Source organism: Ranitomeya variabilis, chromosome 1, assembly GCF_051348905.1.
Source record: "Ranitomeya variabilis isolate aRanVar5 chromosome 1, aRanVar5.hap1, whole genome shotgun sequence".
In the NCBI taxonomy this organism is placed as follows: Eukaryota; Metazoa; Chordata; class Amphibia; order Anura; family Dendrobatidae; genus Ranitomeya; species Ranitomeya variabilis.
The window spans coordinates 662,688,941-662,705,953 of record NC_135232.1 but is presented as its reverse complement, the minus strand read 5'-3'; the positions used below and the strand labels follow the sequence as shown (position 1 = coordinate 662,705,953).

The 17,013-nt window shown below is 41.9% G+C and overlaps 1 protein-coding gene across 11 annotated transcripts in view; it reads left to right on the top strand.

The window, feature by feature from the left end:
- RYR3 (ryanodine receptor 3) overlaps positions 1-17,013 on the top strand; it is a 978,540-nt gene that overhangs the window by 460,226 nt on the left and 501,301 nt on the right. For all 11 annotated transcript variants that reach the window (XM_077263521.1, XM_077263512.1, XM_077263503.1 and 8 more), the window contains 2 exons: positions 2,291-2,450; positions 15,299-15,446. In XM_077263521.1, the coding sequence (XP_077119636.1) occupies positions 2,291-2,450; positions 15,299-15,446 (308 nt within the window). The remainder of the gene's footprint in view (positions 1-2,290; positions 2,451-15,298; positions 15,447-17,013) is intronic.

Genomic DNA, 17,013 nt, shown 5'->3' with positions numbered 1-17,013 from the left:
AAGCAACCTGGGCTTCCATAACACCTCAGCAGTGCTACAGGCTGATCGCATCCATGCAACTCCACATTGATACAGTAATTGATGCAAAAGGAGCCCTGACCAACTACTTAGTGCATTTACTAAATTACTAAAGTTGACAAATCCGTCAAGCCCGGATGGGATACACCACCGAGTACTGCATGAATTAAGATTATTTTTAATCTTTAAGGATTCCATAATAACTGGGGGGTCTGCAATACCAAGACAGGTTATTAAATTTGGGGTTATTTAGTTTGGAAAAACAAAGGCTTAGGGGTGATCTTTTAACAATGTATAAATATATGAGGGGACAGTACAAAGACCTTTCTAATGATCTTTTTACTCTTAGGCTATGTGCTCACGAAAAAGAAAAGAGGTGCAGAATTTTCTGCACCAAATCCGCAGCTCCTGGCAGAATCCGCAGCCGCGGATTTGCCGCGGTTTTTATGCGGATTTTGTACTTTTTGTACGTGGAATTGCTGCGGATTTTCTGCGGATTTTGCCAGTGCGGATTTTTAACATGGAGGGGTGCAGAAACGCTGCAGATCCGCACAAAAGAAGTGACATGCACTTCTTTGAAATCCGCAGCAATTCCGCACTGATTTTTCCGCACCGTCTGCACAGGTTTTTTTTTCCCATTAACTAACATTGTACTGTACATCACAGTGCGGATCTGCAACGTTTCTGCACGGTAAAATCCGCTGCGGATCCGCAGCAAATCTGCACCGTGTGCACATACCCTTAGACCTGAGACGGGGACAAGGGGGCATCCTCTGCGTCTGGAGGAAAGAAGGTTTAATCATAATAACAGATGCGGATTCTTTACTGTAAGGGTATGTTTCCACTGTCCGGATTACATAAGGATTTGCTGCGGATTGGACGCTGCGTACAGCCGCAGCATCCAATCCGCAGCGTCCAGATGTTACAGCATAGTGGAGGGGATTTTATGAAATCCCATTTCCACTATGCGTGCAGGGACGCATCCGGCGGCCCTGCGTAATCGGACATGCGGCACGTCTTTATAGACCACAGCATGTTTATTTATGTTGCGGAGACGCTCCGTCTCCGCAAGATAAATAACCCGGTCTATGAATACGATGCTGTGATTCCGCATGTGTTCAATGAACACATCCGAATGACCGCGTGTACAACAAGGGGCGGCGCTTTGGGCGGAGCGGGGAACTCTATGGAGACTATGGAACTCTCTGCCGTATGATGTTGTAATGAGTGATTCACTACTAATATTTAAGAGGAGACTGGATATCTTTTGAAAAGTATAATGTTACAGGGTATATATACTAGATTCCTTGATAGGGTGTTGATACCAGGGAACTAGTCTGATTGCCGTATGTGGAGTCGGGAAGGAATTCTTTTCCTCAATGTGGAGCTTAGTGTTTGCTGAATGTTTTTTTTTGCCTTCCTCTGGATCAACATGTTAGGCTATGGGTTTAACTAGATGGCCAACATTTCGGATTTTAAAATCATTTTTCAAGCTGGTGTCATAAAGTATTCTAATTTACTGAGATGATGACTTTTTGGGTTTTCATTGGCTGTAAGCCATAATCATCAACATTAACAGAAATAAATACTTGAAATAGATCACTCTGTTTGTAATGACTCTATATAATAATGAGATTCACTTTTTGTATTGAAGAACTGAAATAAATTAACTTTTCCATGATGCTCTAATTTAGTGAGAAGCACCTGTATGGCACGTGTATGGCAAAGTGTTCTATTTTTCTGATGTAGCTGTCGCCACCTACTGGTCATTACATGGACAATGAAATAAAAGGAAATTGTTTCACGCTGATTTTGTCATTTTGAGTAGCATTGTAACAATTATATATGTTTAAAATTTCCAGTTGTTGCTTTTTTTTAATTTTGCTCTAACTTTATCTATGTTAATGGAAAAAACAATAGAATTCAGTTCCATGCATTTTAGGAGTCCCTTCTATTTCTTTTAGTGATTGCATCATTATTATTGTTTTTCACCATGTACTGCATTGGATTGGTTAGGTTGTAGTAATGACTACAGTTTCTCTGGGCAAACATTCGTATTTTTAGAATCTGAAAACTCAATTGAAATTCAGCCGAGAGCATTTTGATGTCTGAACTCCCCTGTTGGGAACAGTCAGTTTTTAATTAATTAAGCAGCGCTGCAGGAATTCCACTTCCCTTATTCATAGAGGGACAGCAATCAGACCAATGTTAGCAGCATTCACTTATAAGTTCCAGCTCTGCTAATTGGAAAACATGTATTGCCCTATTACAGCTACATGATGTCCAATGGCTACAAACCTGCTCCTTTGGATCTCTCCGATGTAAAATTGTTACCAGCCCAAGAAGTTCTAGTTGATAAACTTGCCGAGAATGCACATAACGTCTGGGCAAAAGACAGAATCAAACAAGGATGGACCTATGGCATTCAACAGGTAAGCACCACCTAATGCTTATGTTTATACATGTAGTGCTTGGTTCTAAGATTCCTATCCCACACAATTTATGTTAAAGGGGTATTCCCATCTCCAAGATCCTATCCCAATATGTAGTAGGCATAATCATAATATTAGCAAATACCTCCAATTAGAAATGTAGCATAGTTTTTCTGATTTGCTGTCTTTTTCCTTGCTTGCAAGCATTGCAGGACCTCAGGTATCCATGGTTACCACCACTGATATAGTGACAGTTAGCTAGTTGCTAGTCATCATATTCATGGATACCTAAGGTCCTGCAATGCCTGCACATGTGAAAAACACATAGCAAATCAGAAAAACTGTAGAACATTTCTAATTGGAGGCATTTGCTAATATAATTATTATTGACCCTACTACATATTGAGATAGGATATTGGAGATGGAATAGCCCTTTAAGTTTAAAGTATGGTATTGTATGGTGCCTGAACGAGGTAGTCGTGGGCGAGCTGCTGCTTCTGCTCACTCTAGCACCCAGTTCTGGTGTGCTGCTCTGTGTGTGCAATTACTTTTAAGCCTCCACTGGCTACAGGCTTTCATCTCCCAGAACCTACAGAGTACACAGTCCAGAGGACACTGAAATCTTTAAAGCAGTCAAACTTTTACTTGTCAGCTTAAGGTCATTACAGTCATATAGGATAGAGCACAACGGGTTATAATCTTTCCTCTAGGTACCGGATTTACCTTCAGCCCTAGTTCTCAGTCTGGGTAGAGCACACTCTTGCTATCTCTTTTAGCACTAGGAATTCTTCTCCACCATAGGCATTGCACCCGTATTCCATCATCTCCCACCTCTGAGAGTTTGAGTTCATCTTTCCTTGCAACTCCACAGACTTAGTGCGACCAAAGGCCCAGATATCCATCTCGGGATTCCCAGGCCGACAGACGGATTAGCACGGAAGGGTTCATTGGCAATCTACCGCACCGAGTAACTGGCTCACGTGTCCCTAACAGCCTATTGCCTGTGACCATTGCTGTCACTTCACCACACTTTCTCTAACTGAACTTGACAGTTCCTGAAATTGGCACTTACTCTCAGCTTCCCCTCCCTAATCTGGGGTAATTCTTGTGTTTTGACTTTTTTTTTTTTCACTATGCCATTTACCAATCTGATTAATTTTTTTTATATCTTGATAGATTGGGCGATTCTGAATTCGGCGATGCTAAATATGTGTATTTATTTTTAAAATTGTTTTATTTTGAATGGGGCGAATGAGGGGTGATTTTAACTTTTTAATTTTTTTATTTGTTTTTAAACATTTTGTTACTTCCTTCAATAGTCTCCATGGGAGACTAGAAGCTGCGACGATCGCTTGTGCTACATAGAGCATGGCTTCAACCCTGTTCTATGTAGCAGAAATGCTCACTTGCTAAGAGCGCCGATGGGTGGGATTAGTGATGCCCTTCCGGCGCGATCACATTAAATGCCGCTGTCAGTAATTGACAGCAACATTTAACAGATGAACAGCCGTGGGTGGATCACTATTCCACCTGCGGCTGTTAATGGCAAAGTCAGGTGTTAAAATCAGCTGACATGTGCCGGGAAAGATGTGGGCTCAGCGCCTGAGACCACATCAAAGGGAGAGACACGACATGCTCAGTATATGTACAGCGCATGTCGTAAAGGGGTTAAAAGAAGAGTTAGTGCATATATCATGAAACGGTGTAAAAACATTTGACTGAAAACTTCTTCGACATCTTCTCCTCCTTAGTGGACACTTGACCCTTCTCGATTAAGGACCCAGAGCAGTAAGTGACAGTTGAATATTCTGGACCACCTGTCTCGCTGTGGCCCTGCTTCCTTCGGTTGGCCCCTGCTTTATGGGACTCAACCCTTCAGCTCACGCCTCCTGCCTGATCGTGCAGTTTAACCATTTCACGGCCCTCCTGGCGATCCTTATGGGCCTTTTCTGGCCTTCTCAGAGATTTTTTAGAAGTCATCCTCTTTTCACCACAGAGGTCACTAGTCTTCGAAGTTTGCACAAATCCTACAGAGGCCTCTTTGGCCCACTTCTGGCAGGCCTCCCTCCTAGGCTCTCAGCCACAGTACTTCTCGGTTCCTCTCCCTCACATCATCATTGGTGTGAGGAAGTACCACGACCATCGCTTACCTGCCCCTTTGGCACTCACATTTGATGAACTCCACGATCTCACCCGGATACAGACTGTGGAGTCGGGAGGGCAGGTACTTTTGCTATACCACATCACTGCTCACACAGACCTCGTGCCCAGTCCACTCCTCTTCTAGGAACCCAAACCCCTTCTTGATGTCGAACTCTATTACACGACCTCTGGACTGGGCATTTTCTACTGCCTCACGTCAGGCACTGTTAGACCCCTCCAGCCACCCCTTCAAGTAAAAATCGATCCACTCGACCATCTCGGGTTAATGTTCGGTCACCCACCTCAGTCTTTAGAGGGGCTGTCAGTCAGCGGGGTGTTGAGGAAGTCCTGCTCTAACTCCTGCCAGGTAATATGAGCGAACTTCCTCTGATGTCAGGCCCAACCTCTATCATCTCCTCCACAGGGACTTTCCTAGCTGAGGCCGGAACAGGGAACCAGCCATGTTGGGGCGTGTTCGCCCTCTCCAGGGAGGGAGGTTCCCAAGCTGGTGGTCTGGAGGAGTGATGGGAGATGGAGCGTTATCTGACGCTCTCTCCTCCATCACTGCTTTCAACTTTAATTCCAATAGGCTCAAAGTGGGGGACCGGTGCCGGGCCCCTTAGCGGCCACTCGCTGGGGGCCCCTGGAGGAGTGGGGACCCTAGGCATTTGCCTGGTCTGCCTGCCTCTAACACCGACCCTGCCTGCTATTACAGTTAACCCTGTCTAGGTTAAACTGCAGCCCCAGAGGGTTTTCCCTATTGGATAACGTATATTAACATAAACACATTTAACCACTCGGGGTGTCAGAGTGTGGAACCCCATCTCCATCACTCCTACAGTATGATAATTATGTTGCTTCCATAGACAGACTTCTGAAAATGTTTACTGTAAGGGTATGTTTCCACGGTCAGTAAACGCTGCTTGTTTGACGCTGCAGCGTCAAACAAGCAGCGTCCAGATGTTCCAGCATAGTGGAGGGGATTTTATGAAATCCCGTCTCCACTATGCGTGGAAACCCGCACGCGGCGGCCCTGCGACTCCGGACATGCTGCGCGTCTTTTCAGAACGCAGCATGTCCGTACACCTTGCGGGGACGCAGCGTCCCCGCAAGGCATATCACAGGGCCCTATGGCGAGGGGTGCGATGATCCCGGATGTGTACTGTACACATCCGGCACCATCGCGTCCCATTAAGGGGGCGGGGCTTAGCGCCGAGCGGCTTCGCCGCTGCGGCGATTCCGCCGGCGAAACGGACCGTGGAGACGTACCCTTAATCTGTCTTTCTGAATAGAACTCTTAGCAGTTGTTTGTCATTTACCCTACAAGAGATAGAAATTACAGAAATGCCCAGCTCCCATTACATTAACCCCTTCATGACCAGAGCTTTTCTTGGTTTTGCGTTTTCGTTTTTCCCTCCCCTCCTTCCCAGAGCTACAACTTGTTTATTTTTCCGTCAATATGGCCATTTTTTGCGGGACGAGTTGTACTTTTGAATGACACCATTGGTTTTACCATGTTGTGTACTAGAAAACGGGAAAAAAATTCCAAGTGTGGTGAAATTGCAAAAAAGTGCAATCCCACACTTGTTTTTTGTTTGGCTTTTTTGCTAGGTTCACTAAATGCTAAAACTGACCTGCCTTTATGATTCTCCAGGACATTACGAGTTCATTGACAGCAAACGTATCTAGGTTCTTTTTTATATAAGTGGTGAAAAAAATTCCAAACTTTGCTAAAAAAAAAAAAAAAATGCTCCATTTTCCAATACCTGTAGCGCCTCCACTTTTTGTGATCTCTGGTTGGGTGAGGGCTTATTTTTTGCATGCCAAGCTGACGTTTTTAATGATACGATTTTGGTACAGATACGATCTTTTGGTCGCGCGTTATTGCATTTTAATGCAATGTTGCGGCAACCAAAAAAAACGTAATTCTGGGGTTTTGATTTTTTTCTCACTACGCCGTTTAGCGATCAGGTTAACCCTTTTTTATATTGAGAGATCGGGCGATTCTGAACACGGCGATACCAAATATGTGTATGTTTGATTTTATTTTTATTGTTTTATTTTGAATGGGGCGAAGGGGGGTGATTTGAACGTTTATATATTTTTTTATTTTTTTATATTTTTAAGCACATTTTTTGTTTTACTTTTGCCATGCTTCAATAGTCTCCATAGGAGACTAGAAGCTGGCACAACTCAATCGGCTCTGCTACATAGAGGCGATGGTCAGATCGCCTCTATGTAATAGAATTGCTGACTTGCTATGAGCGCCGCCCACTGGGTGGTGCTCACAGCAATCTAGCAGTGACAACCACAGAGGCCTCCAGGAGACCTCGGGTTGTCATGCCGACACACCGGTGACCCGCAGGTCACCGGTGTGCGTATTTCCAGTGTGATTGCCGGAAGTGCCTATTAAATGCCGCGGTCAGAGTTTGACAGCAGCATTTAACTAGTTAATAGCAGCGGGTGGATCGCAATTCCACCTGCGGCTATTGCAGGCACATGTCAGCTGTTCAAAACAACTGACATGTCTTGGAAAAGATGTGGGCTCACCTCCGGAGCCCACATCAAACTGAGGGATACCAACATCGGCGTACTATTACACCCAATGTCGGAAAAGGGTTAAAGGACACCACTGTTATAAGAGGCCGTTTCAGTTATGCATTTCTTTGTCATGCAAATTGCAAAAAAAATCATAAATATATTCTCACGAAATACAAACATTATTTATTCCTCACAGTGAGCAATATTAAAAAGGGAAAATTAACAGAGGGCATTCCATGATTCCTCTTTTTTATTTTTAGATATGGGTCTCGGAATGAAACAAGACAAAACAAAAGATAAAGGAATAAAAATACCAGAATATAGACGTTTTTTCGTATTGTCAATTTTATTGTACGGTTCATACAATAACAACGTGTTATGTACACCGCTTGATATACCGTACTCAGCAAATCAAACTCAGAGTTAGCCTCCCTAAGAAAAAAAAAAAAATTATAATGTATAATAAATAATTCTATAAGAGCCAAAATGGTGTCAAAAAATTCAACTTACCCAGAAAAAAAGCAAAAAAATAGCACTGAGCAGGACGATGGAGAAAGTTTTATCTGTACAAAGATATATCGTAATTACATGTGACTCAAAGTGATGTAATTTGAGGAATCTGCGCTTAAGGAGTAACTAAACTTAATTTGTTTTTTTCCCTATTTAGCAAGCACTTTAATTGCCTGCAGATCATTGGTGATCTAAGTCCTTAAACCCTACCAATTGCTCAATAGTCCCCCAGAACAGTGTACAGCTCAGCAGACAGGAGCATGTAGCTTCTATCTGAGAGTGCTCACAGAACAGAGCGTGGATGCAATAGAAAGCATTGAATCCATATCCGCTTTATGTGCGCAGTTAGACAAGAGCTATTGCCTACTGAGTGGCACACTGTTCAAGTGTCTATTAAGCGAATGTTGGGAGTCTCAGGACCCAGCTTTGGAGTCCAGGTCCTAACACTCCCACCAATCTGCAGCCAGTTAAAGTGCTTGCTAAATGTGAAAATAAAACTGGAAGAAAATTTAATTGCTGTACTCTAATCAAATAGCACAGATACATAAGATATAGTGAAAGTTAAAATAGTAACATCAACTGAAAAAAAAACAAATCAAATTTCTCTTAGTACGGTAGTAGTACATTATTAGTACCAATTCTTGGTGTTTTGGCAGGCGTTTATCTCATTCTGTGCCTCTGAAAACAAAACCCATTGAATCCCCTCGATATATTTGTATAAGTTGTGTGAATTCACAGAGGGATTGCAAGCCTAATATTCCCTATATCTGATAATGCTTTTGAATTCTAGTTTTTATTAGACCTGAGGTGCATGAGGCATATTGGATATTACACAATGAATGTGTTAGCCCTGACTCAACGGACTGTTACCTTAGTGAGGGAAATGTTTTCAGCTCCTGCCCTTCCCACATAATTCCCATCCTTGGATTAGATTCAGGTTGCCACTACCACCTCAGCTTCCAGTGCCCCTTCCATCATGGCTGACACAGTCAACAACATAGCTAGGCAATTGAAATGTGTCTTATATTTCCTCCGATGCCAAATCATCTGAGTGCATAGGTTTAGAGTTCATCACTTCCAAAAAATCAACACAAACAAGGTTTTGTGAAGTATCTTACTAAGCCCCTCGAGTGCTGCGGCCTAAGGGACTATGGGTCTGAACAGCAGAGGTGCCATTGACTGCATTGTAAAAGATTTACTGTTACTGTAGAAGAGGAGAATAAAAATGCAGAACACTGACTCAAACTAACAATGTCGCTGCCAGGGGTAGCATCACCCAGCTGTGAATAAGATAAGTCATGTGATATCTATTGCGTTACAACCTCCTATTCCTCCCCACTTAGGCTACTTTCACACTTGCGTAGTTTTAGATCCGTCGCAATGCGTCGTTTTGGAAAAAAAACGCATCCTGCAAATGTGCCAGCAGGATGCATTTTTTTCCCATAGACTTGTATTGCCGATGGATCGCGACGCGCATCCGTCGTGCACTGGATACGTCGTGTTTTGGCTGACCGTCGTCACGAAAAAACGTTCAAGGGAACGTTTTTTCATACGTCAAGTCCGCCATTTCCTACCGCGCTTGCGCGGCCGGAACTCCGCCCCCTCCTCCCCAGGACTTTAGAATGGGCAGCGGATGCGTTGAAAAACTGCATCCGCTGCCCACGTTGTGCCGAATTGTCACAACGTCCGTCGGTACGTCGCGCCGATGCTTAGCGACGGCCGCGTACCGACACAAGTGTGAAAGAAGCCTAATGCACATTCCAAAGGCAAAGAAGGCCAAATAGGACCTGGTGGCAGTGGTGTGCATTCTTAACCATGATGTAGGAATTTTGTCTTTTGTGCTCACCCCGTCCATTGCCATTGCCACTTTTTATTTTACCATGCATTTTGTACAACACTCTGATTAACCTTTGACTAACCTTTAAACATTTTTCCACCCCTTTTATTAAACTCTTGCTGAAAAGATCTGAACAAGAAATGCTAGATAGGTTCACATATGTAAAGCAAAGTGTGTCAGTGAGTCGCAGTAAGGCCGGCGTCACACTAGGCGTAAGACAATATGGTCCTTTTTTTACGGCCGTAATACGGCCGTAATACGCAGAAATGTTCCCAAAATAGTGATCCGTATGTCATCCGTAGGCAGGGTGTGGCAGCGTATTTTGCGCATGGCATCCTCCGTATGTAATCCGTATGGCATCCGTACTGCGATATTTTCTCGCAGGCTTTCAAAACCGACATCTAATGGATTTATGGGCTCAAATGTTCGGTAAAACATATATACAGTATATATATATATATGTCATTGAGACACATATATATATATCTATATTTAATTCAGCGCGATATAGCAGAAAAGCTGGTAATTCAATTGCCGGCTTTTCATTTCTCCTTCACAAACCCAACATGATATGAGACATAGTTTACATACAGTAAACCATCTCATATCCCTTTTTTTTTTGCATATTCCACACTACTAATGTTACTAGTGTGTATGTGCAAAATTTTGGCGCTGTAGCTTGTAAAATAAAGGGTTAAATCGCAGAAAAAATTGGCGTGGGCTCCCGTGCAATTTTCTCTGCCAGAGTGGTAAAGCCAGTGACTGAGGGCAGATATTAATAGCCTAGAGAGGGTCCATGGTTATTGGCCCCACTGGCTACAAACATCTGCCCCCAGCCACCCCAGAAAAGGCACATCTGGAAGATGCGCCTATTCTGGCACTTGGCCACTCTCTTCCCACTCCCATGTAGCGGTGGGATATGGGGTAATGAAGGGTTAATGTCACCTTGCTATTGTAAGGTGATATTAAGCCAGATTAATAATAGAGAGGCGTCAATTCTGACACCTATCCATTATTAATCCAATAGCACGAAATGGTTAAGAAAACACACACACATTATTACAAAGTCCTTTAATGAAATAAAGACACAGGGTGTTGTAATATTTTATAAGACTCTTAATCCACCTCTTAACCCTCGTTCTGTAAAAAAGGAAAAATAAAAAATCAACAATATCTCATACCTTCCGTCGCTCAGGTCAAGTCTCACAAAGTAAATCCATCTGAAAGGGTTAAATCATTTTACACCCAGGAGCTTTGCTAATGCAATTGTGCTCCTGTGTGTAAAACCCCAGGGAATGAATGAAATGCAGGGGAATGTCCTGTAGTTACCTTGAGTTGCGGTGAGGCGCCCTCTGCTGGATGTCCTCATATGAACTCGAGTGTGGGAACTTTTCCCAGGCTCGAGTTCATATGAGGACATCCAGCAGGGGGCGCATCACCGTGACTCAAGGTAACTACAGGGCATTCCCCTGCACTCCATTCATTCCCCTGGGTTTTACAGCCACGAGCACTGCATTAGCACAGCTCCTGGCTGTAAAATGATTTAATCTACCACATCAACTACTCAGTAAACTAACTTTGCCCTGTTCCCTCCTTCCAAATATTATTATAAATCCGCACCCTACTATTAATCTGTCTCCACACCCTCCATGCTCATGATAACTGCACTTGATACTTGACTATTGCACTTAAACACACGGGCTGATGACCGGATCATGCAGCTTTATATGAAAATCCCTATTTATTATAATTGCCAGACCTGAAATAACAAGCACTTTTCACCTATTGTGTCCCCCCCATTTCCTTGTAGATTGTAAGCTTGCGAGCAGGGACCTCACTCCTAATGTTACTGTTTAAATTGTCTTAACTTGTATTGAATTTGTCTGTATATGTCCCCGCTTAATTGTAAAGTGCTGCGGAATATGTTGGCGCTATATAAATAAAGATTATTATTATTATTATTATTATTATTAACCCCTTCAGATGGATTTACATCGTGGGACGTGACTGATCATTTTTTACAGAACGAGGGTCTTCAGGTGGATTAAGAGTCTAATAAAATATTACAACACCCTGTGTCTTTATTTCAATAAAGGACTTTGTAATAATGTGTGTGTGTTTTCTTAACCATTTCGTACTATTGGATTAATAATGGATAGGTGTCAGAATTGACGCCTCTCCATTATTAATCTGGCTTAATGTCACCTTACAATAGCAAGGTGACATTAACTCTTCATTACCCTATATCCCACTGCTACACAGGAGTGGGAAGAGAGTGGCCAAGTGCCAGAATAGGCGCATCTTACAGATGTGCCTTTTCTGGGGTGGCTGGGGGCAGATGTTTTTAGCCAAGGGGGCCAATAACCATGGACCCTCTCTAGGCTATTAATATCTGCCCTCAGTCACTGGCTTTACCACTCTGGCGGAGAAAATTGTGCGGGAGCCCAAGCCAATTTTTTCCTCGATTTAACCCTTTATTTTACAAGCTACAGCGCCAAAATTTTGCACATACACACTAGTAACATTAGTAGTGTGCAATATGGAAAAAAAAAGGGATATGAGATGGTTTACTGTATGTAAACCATGTCTCATATCCTGTCGGGTTTGTGAAGGAGAAAGAAAAAGTCGGCAATTGAATTACCTGCTTTTCTATAGAACACCGCTGCGTATTTCTCGCATGTCGCACTGCTGCTCCGTGTGTAATCCGTATTTTTCTCACCCCATAGACTTTCATTGGCATATTTTTTGAGCAATACGCTGACAAACGCAGCATGCTGCGATTTTCTACGGCCGTACAATACCGTATATTACGGATGCTTAATATACGGCTGATAGGAGCAGCCCCATAGAGAATCATTCGGCCGTGTGTAATGCGTATTTTACGGACGTATTTTCTGCGCTCATACGTCTGTAAAACTCGCTAGTGTGACGCTGGCCTAAAGCTGTAGCATGTAGGTTGTCTATTTGAACCAGTAAAATAGGTGTGCAAAAACAAACCCACCTTCCCAAAATGATGTAAGAAGAAATGCTTGGTAGGTGCATGGCAAAAAAAGCCTGCACCTGCATCTAAGCTATGTATTGGTGAGACGTGTAAGAAAGTACAATTTGACTAGTAAAACAGGCATGCAAAAAAAACCGGTTTGTGACACTTATGTGATATAGACAGTTAAATGTCTGGATCTTCGGGAATTTTCTTATGCATTAAAAAAAAACTATTGTATGTTGACCCTTCACAAAAAGAATTGTATGAAAATGCAAAAACTCAGTACAGTCACTTGCAACAAGCAAGCACATTTCTAATTGTCTGAGTGACACTGATTTCAGATTTTTTTTCTGTGAAATACATTATTCTGGTTTCTGCTGCTTTTCTAGTGCATTAAGAATGCAGAAAAAAGTGTAATTTCATTGCAGCAGGACAAATGCCAGCTACACAATATCACTGATCAATCACACGAAGTCTGTCAGTGCTGGCTGGCACCTCTCCTATCTCTCTCTCAGTAATACTCTATCAATTGAATATTTGCATTATTCGCAGACTATTATATTTATCTTTTACATTATTTGACCAATGTTTCAAGACTTTCTCTGTTTCTGTTACTTATCTGTATGCTTTGACACCCTCCCTATATCATGAGTTGCCCAAAAATGCCTCCTGCATTCCCTGCCTTGGCTTTTACAGGCTCTGATAGTATCTTCTCATTGTCTGTGTTATACCATGTGATATGATAGTTACAAGACATTATGGGAAAACCCACATGGCTGCACCTGAGATCACATGAGCTTTTTGTGACTGACGCAGTCTTCTGCAATATGTAAAATGGAGGCAGACATTTTTTTATATTCATGCAAATTAAATTGAAAATTGTTCGAATTCACCAAATTTCATAAAATTCAGTATAAATTTGATTTGCATTGAATCAATTTGATCATCTATAATAACTGATAGACAACTGAAGTTATCACAAATTATTTTGTTTCCTCAATGTAATGATTGTATGCTTCAAGATTACAAGATAGATTAGAAAAAATGTACAGTAGCTGCCATTTGTTAGAATGTAACATTTGTAGCGTATTTGCTATCTCTAAGATAGACTGTTTATTTTTTTTTTTACTAAAGATTGTAATAAGTTATCTACTTATGATCCCAAACAATTTTAATGACCAATGCCAGCCACTATGAGTTGCATTGTGGAAAGAAAAATCTTATATATTTCTGGGAGAGAAATAAAGCTTTAAATCACAGTCTTACAGGCCAATAATGATGTCATAATACAATTACTGGCACATTTTATTTCTCAGGATTCTTACGTTTACTTCCTTCAATAATACTTTGTCTAAAGTGAGGTTAAACATAGTTATTGAATTCTTTGTCAGCCTTCTCTAAATTTCCGTATTATTTAAAGAGAACATGTCACTTGCTTAAAAAAAATGGCTTAAATACCTTCTAAAAATCCAAGACCTCTCCTGATTCTGTCACTCGTTTCTATTTTACCCTGCAAATTGTTTCTTCAGAGAGGAAGATGACTAGAACTGCAATGCCACCTATAGGAAGTAGCAATCCTAAAAGTCAATATCGACTCTCCAACGAGCCTTGACTCACATGACTCACATGACTTAGGATAAAAGCCAAAACCTGAATTTCAATTTGCAGACACTGTGTTTCGGGTACAGCCCTTCGTCAGTGTTTCGGGTACAGCCCCTCGTCAGTGCAAAGTGTGAGTTCTGTTTTTGCTTTTATCCTAAGTCATGTGACAAACTTATTAGAGCGTAGATATTGACTTTTAGGATTGCTACTTCCTATAGGTGGCACTAGAGTTCTAGTCCTCTTCCCTTCTGAAGATACAATTTGCATATTTCCCAGAGGAGCATTGCGGCTTAAAAGTCTCTTCACCTCGGCATGTCAACCTTGACATATCACTGTCTGCAAAGATAAACATTACCCCTATTTTGCCCTGTATCACTACATTGTAGTATGAGAAAACTTTTCTGGTAGACCAACTTAACGTTTTTTTCAGAGTCTTCTCTGAGGGCATGTGCTTTCACTCCTCCCTTCCAGACACTGCTATTCACATTTTGGCAGCTGATCTAGCTGTCTATCAAGCTCAGATGCTGCTGAGCTGTGATTGGAAGTGTCTGGCAAGAGTGGAAGAAAGCACACACAACAGAGAAGTCTCTGAAGAAACGCCCTATTGGCCTGCAAAGCAGAGATTCCACATGCTGTGCTCCAGAAGAAACAAATGTGAATATCTTTGCAATGGAGTGATGCACTAAAAAATGAAAATACCAGCAGAATTAGGTAAACTTGAGGGGGGGGGGGGGTTACAAGGTATCTAAGTCAATTTATTTGGGCAATGACACATCCTTTTAAAGATATTGAAGTTAAGATTCATGTATAATATAAAATCCAAGATTACCACTTTGCAACCCTTGTCTAGCGCACACCACAGATCAGGATTATTTCTAAGATCATGTAAAGCTATACTCTCTAGTTTATTCTTGTGAGTTCAAACAGGTAACAAGGAATCACCAAAGGCAACCAATACATATTCACCAGTTTACTGAAGTCAGCCCTAAAAAAGTTCGATGTCAGCCATAAAATAAAAAAGAAATGCAAAAAACTAAAGAAAACAAATTTGTGATCCTTATTACTCAAAATAAACTGATTATAAAGGGCTTAGGGAGAAAGAAGGCAAGAAGTGAAAGGCAAAGGCGTTTCTTAAGATTACACCAGAGAGTTGGCTTCCAAATCTCTTTTTTTAACCAAAATACTTAAAAAAAAAATCTGAATGTTTCTAAAACTTATGTCTAATTTATTTAGGATCTTAAGAACAAACGAAACCCTCGCTTGGTGCCATATGCTTTACTTGATGAACGGACTAAGAAATCAAATCGAGACAGTTTACGTGAAGCTGTCAGAACATTTATTGGATATGGCTATAACATCGAGCCACCTGACCAAGAAATTAGTAAGTTCATAACATATAAGTCATTTAACTAAGGACCAAAAGTAAAATGTATGAATGATTAGTTAGAAGAGATAAAAGTCAAATCATCCACAAAATCTTTTGGTTTTGGGGGAGATTTGTAAAAATACTTTATTTTGAGAAGGAAAGATGATTTCCCTTTAAAGTCAAATGTACCTGTCTGTTATAAAGATGAGTGTGAGGCCTCTATCAAACATCCATTTTTCATGTGCATATTCTATCCATAGTTTTCATGGATAGAATACATCCATGCAAAAAATCATGGACAAATGTCTTTTTTTTTTTTTTACTTGCATCACGGATGAAAAGTGCCAATACAAGCCTATGGGTCTGTGAAAATCACTGGCAGTCCGCAGTCTGTGTGCTGTCTGTGATTAACACATTGAAATAGATAAGAGAAGCATTTTAATTTATGTATCCCTACATGGAAAAACACGGAAAGTAATAACTGACCAAAGACTGATCAAATTCGGATCCAAAACATTGATGACACTTAACATTTTCTGCATATGCAAACAATCATGGACGTCTGAATGAGGCCTAAGGGTGATTCCACGCAAGAACCTCTGCATACCACATACTCCAAAACCCTAAAGTCTAATGTCTCAATGCATTTCCCCAATAAGCAACTGTTTATCAGGGAACCAACACATGGGTATCAAAAAAACATTATTCAGCCAACTACATACTGTGATAAAAGCATCACAATATGTAGTTGGCTGAAGAATGAGTTAAAGTAGCACTCCCATCAAAGTTTTTATCCACTTAAAATATTGCAATTATCATATTATTTGACACCATGTTCTTACAATTACTCAATTTGCTTTTCTACCAATTATTCTTCTCTTCTCCATTATTGTCTATGACACCAGGTGATTAATAACTGACTAGCCGAATCTTTCTAAGCCTAAGTGCTGTGTAGAAATAGGAGATCAGTTTTCCCTGCATAAGTCATAAATCACTGCAAAAGTCCTTGACAGGGGGAGGAGGGAGCAGTTAAGTCAGGAGCTGAAGAGGAGGATGATAAATGTAGGGCAGCATCAATAGTAAAAAGATGATCAAACTTGTCAAAATGGGCACCCCGTCTCTCTAGGGCCCCGGCACTTGCCTGGGTGCTCCGGGTGCTGACGCCGGCCTTGCTTCAGTGTATGATGGGCCCCATATATATTGCTCCAAACATTAAAAAAAAGAAATACACACCTCTCGTCGCCAGCCGCGGGTCTGCTCCGGACTCCTCAGCATTGTCGTCTTCCGGCTTTCTGCACTGTGACTGTTCAGGCAGAGGGCGCATAGATGTGACATCATCGTGCCCTCTGACCTGAACGTCACAGTCAGAAGATGCAGAAGATGCTGCAGTGGTGCAGCGAGGAGAAGTATCGCAAGTGCTGGGGCCCTAAGCAACTAGCAGGGAGCCCACTTGCGGGCGCTGGCACAGACACTGGGCCCCCATAGCGCTCTGGTGTCCCCGACTGCAAGTGGGACCCCCCACCTGCTCAGGGCTCTGGCACTTGCCCGGGTGCTGACGCCAGTCCTGACTGGAGGTTGGATG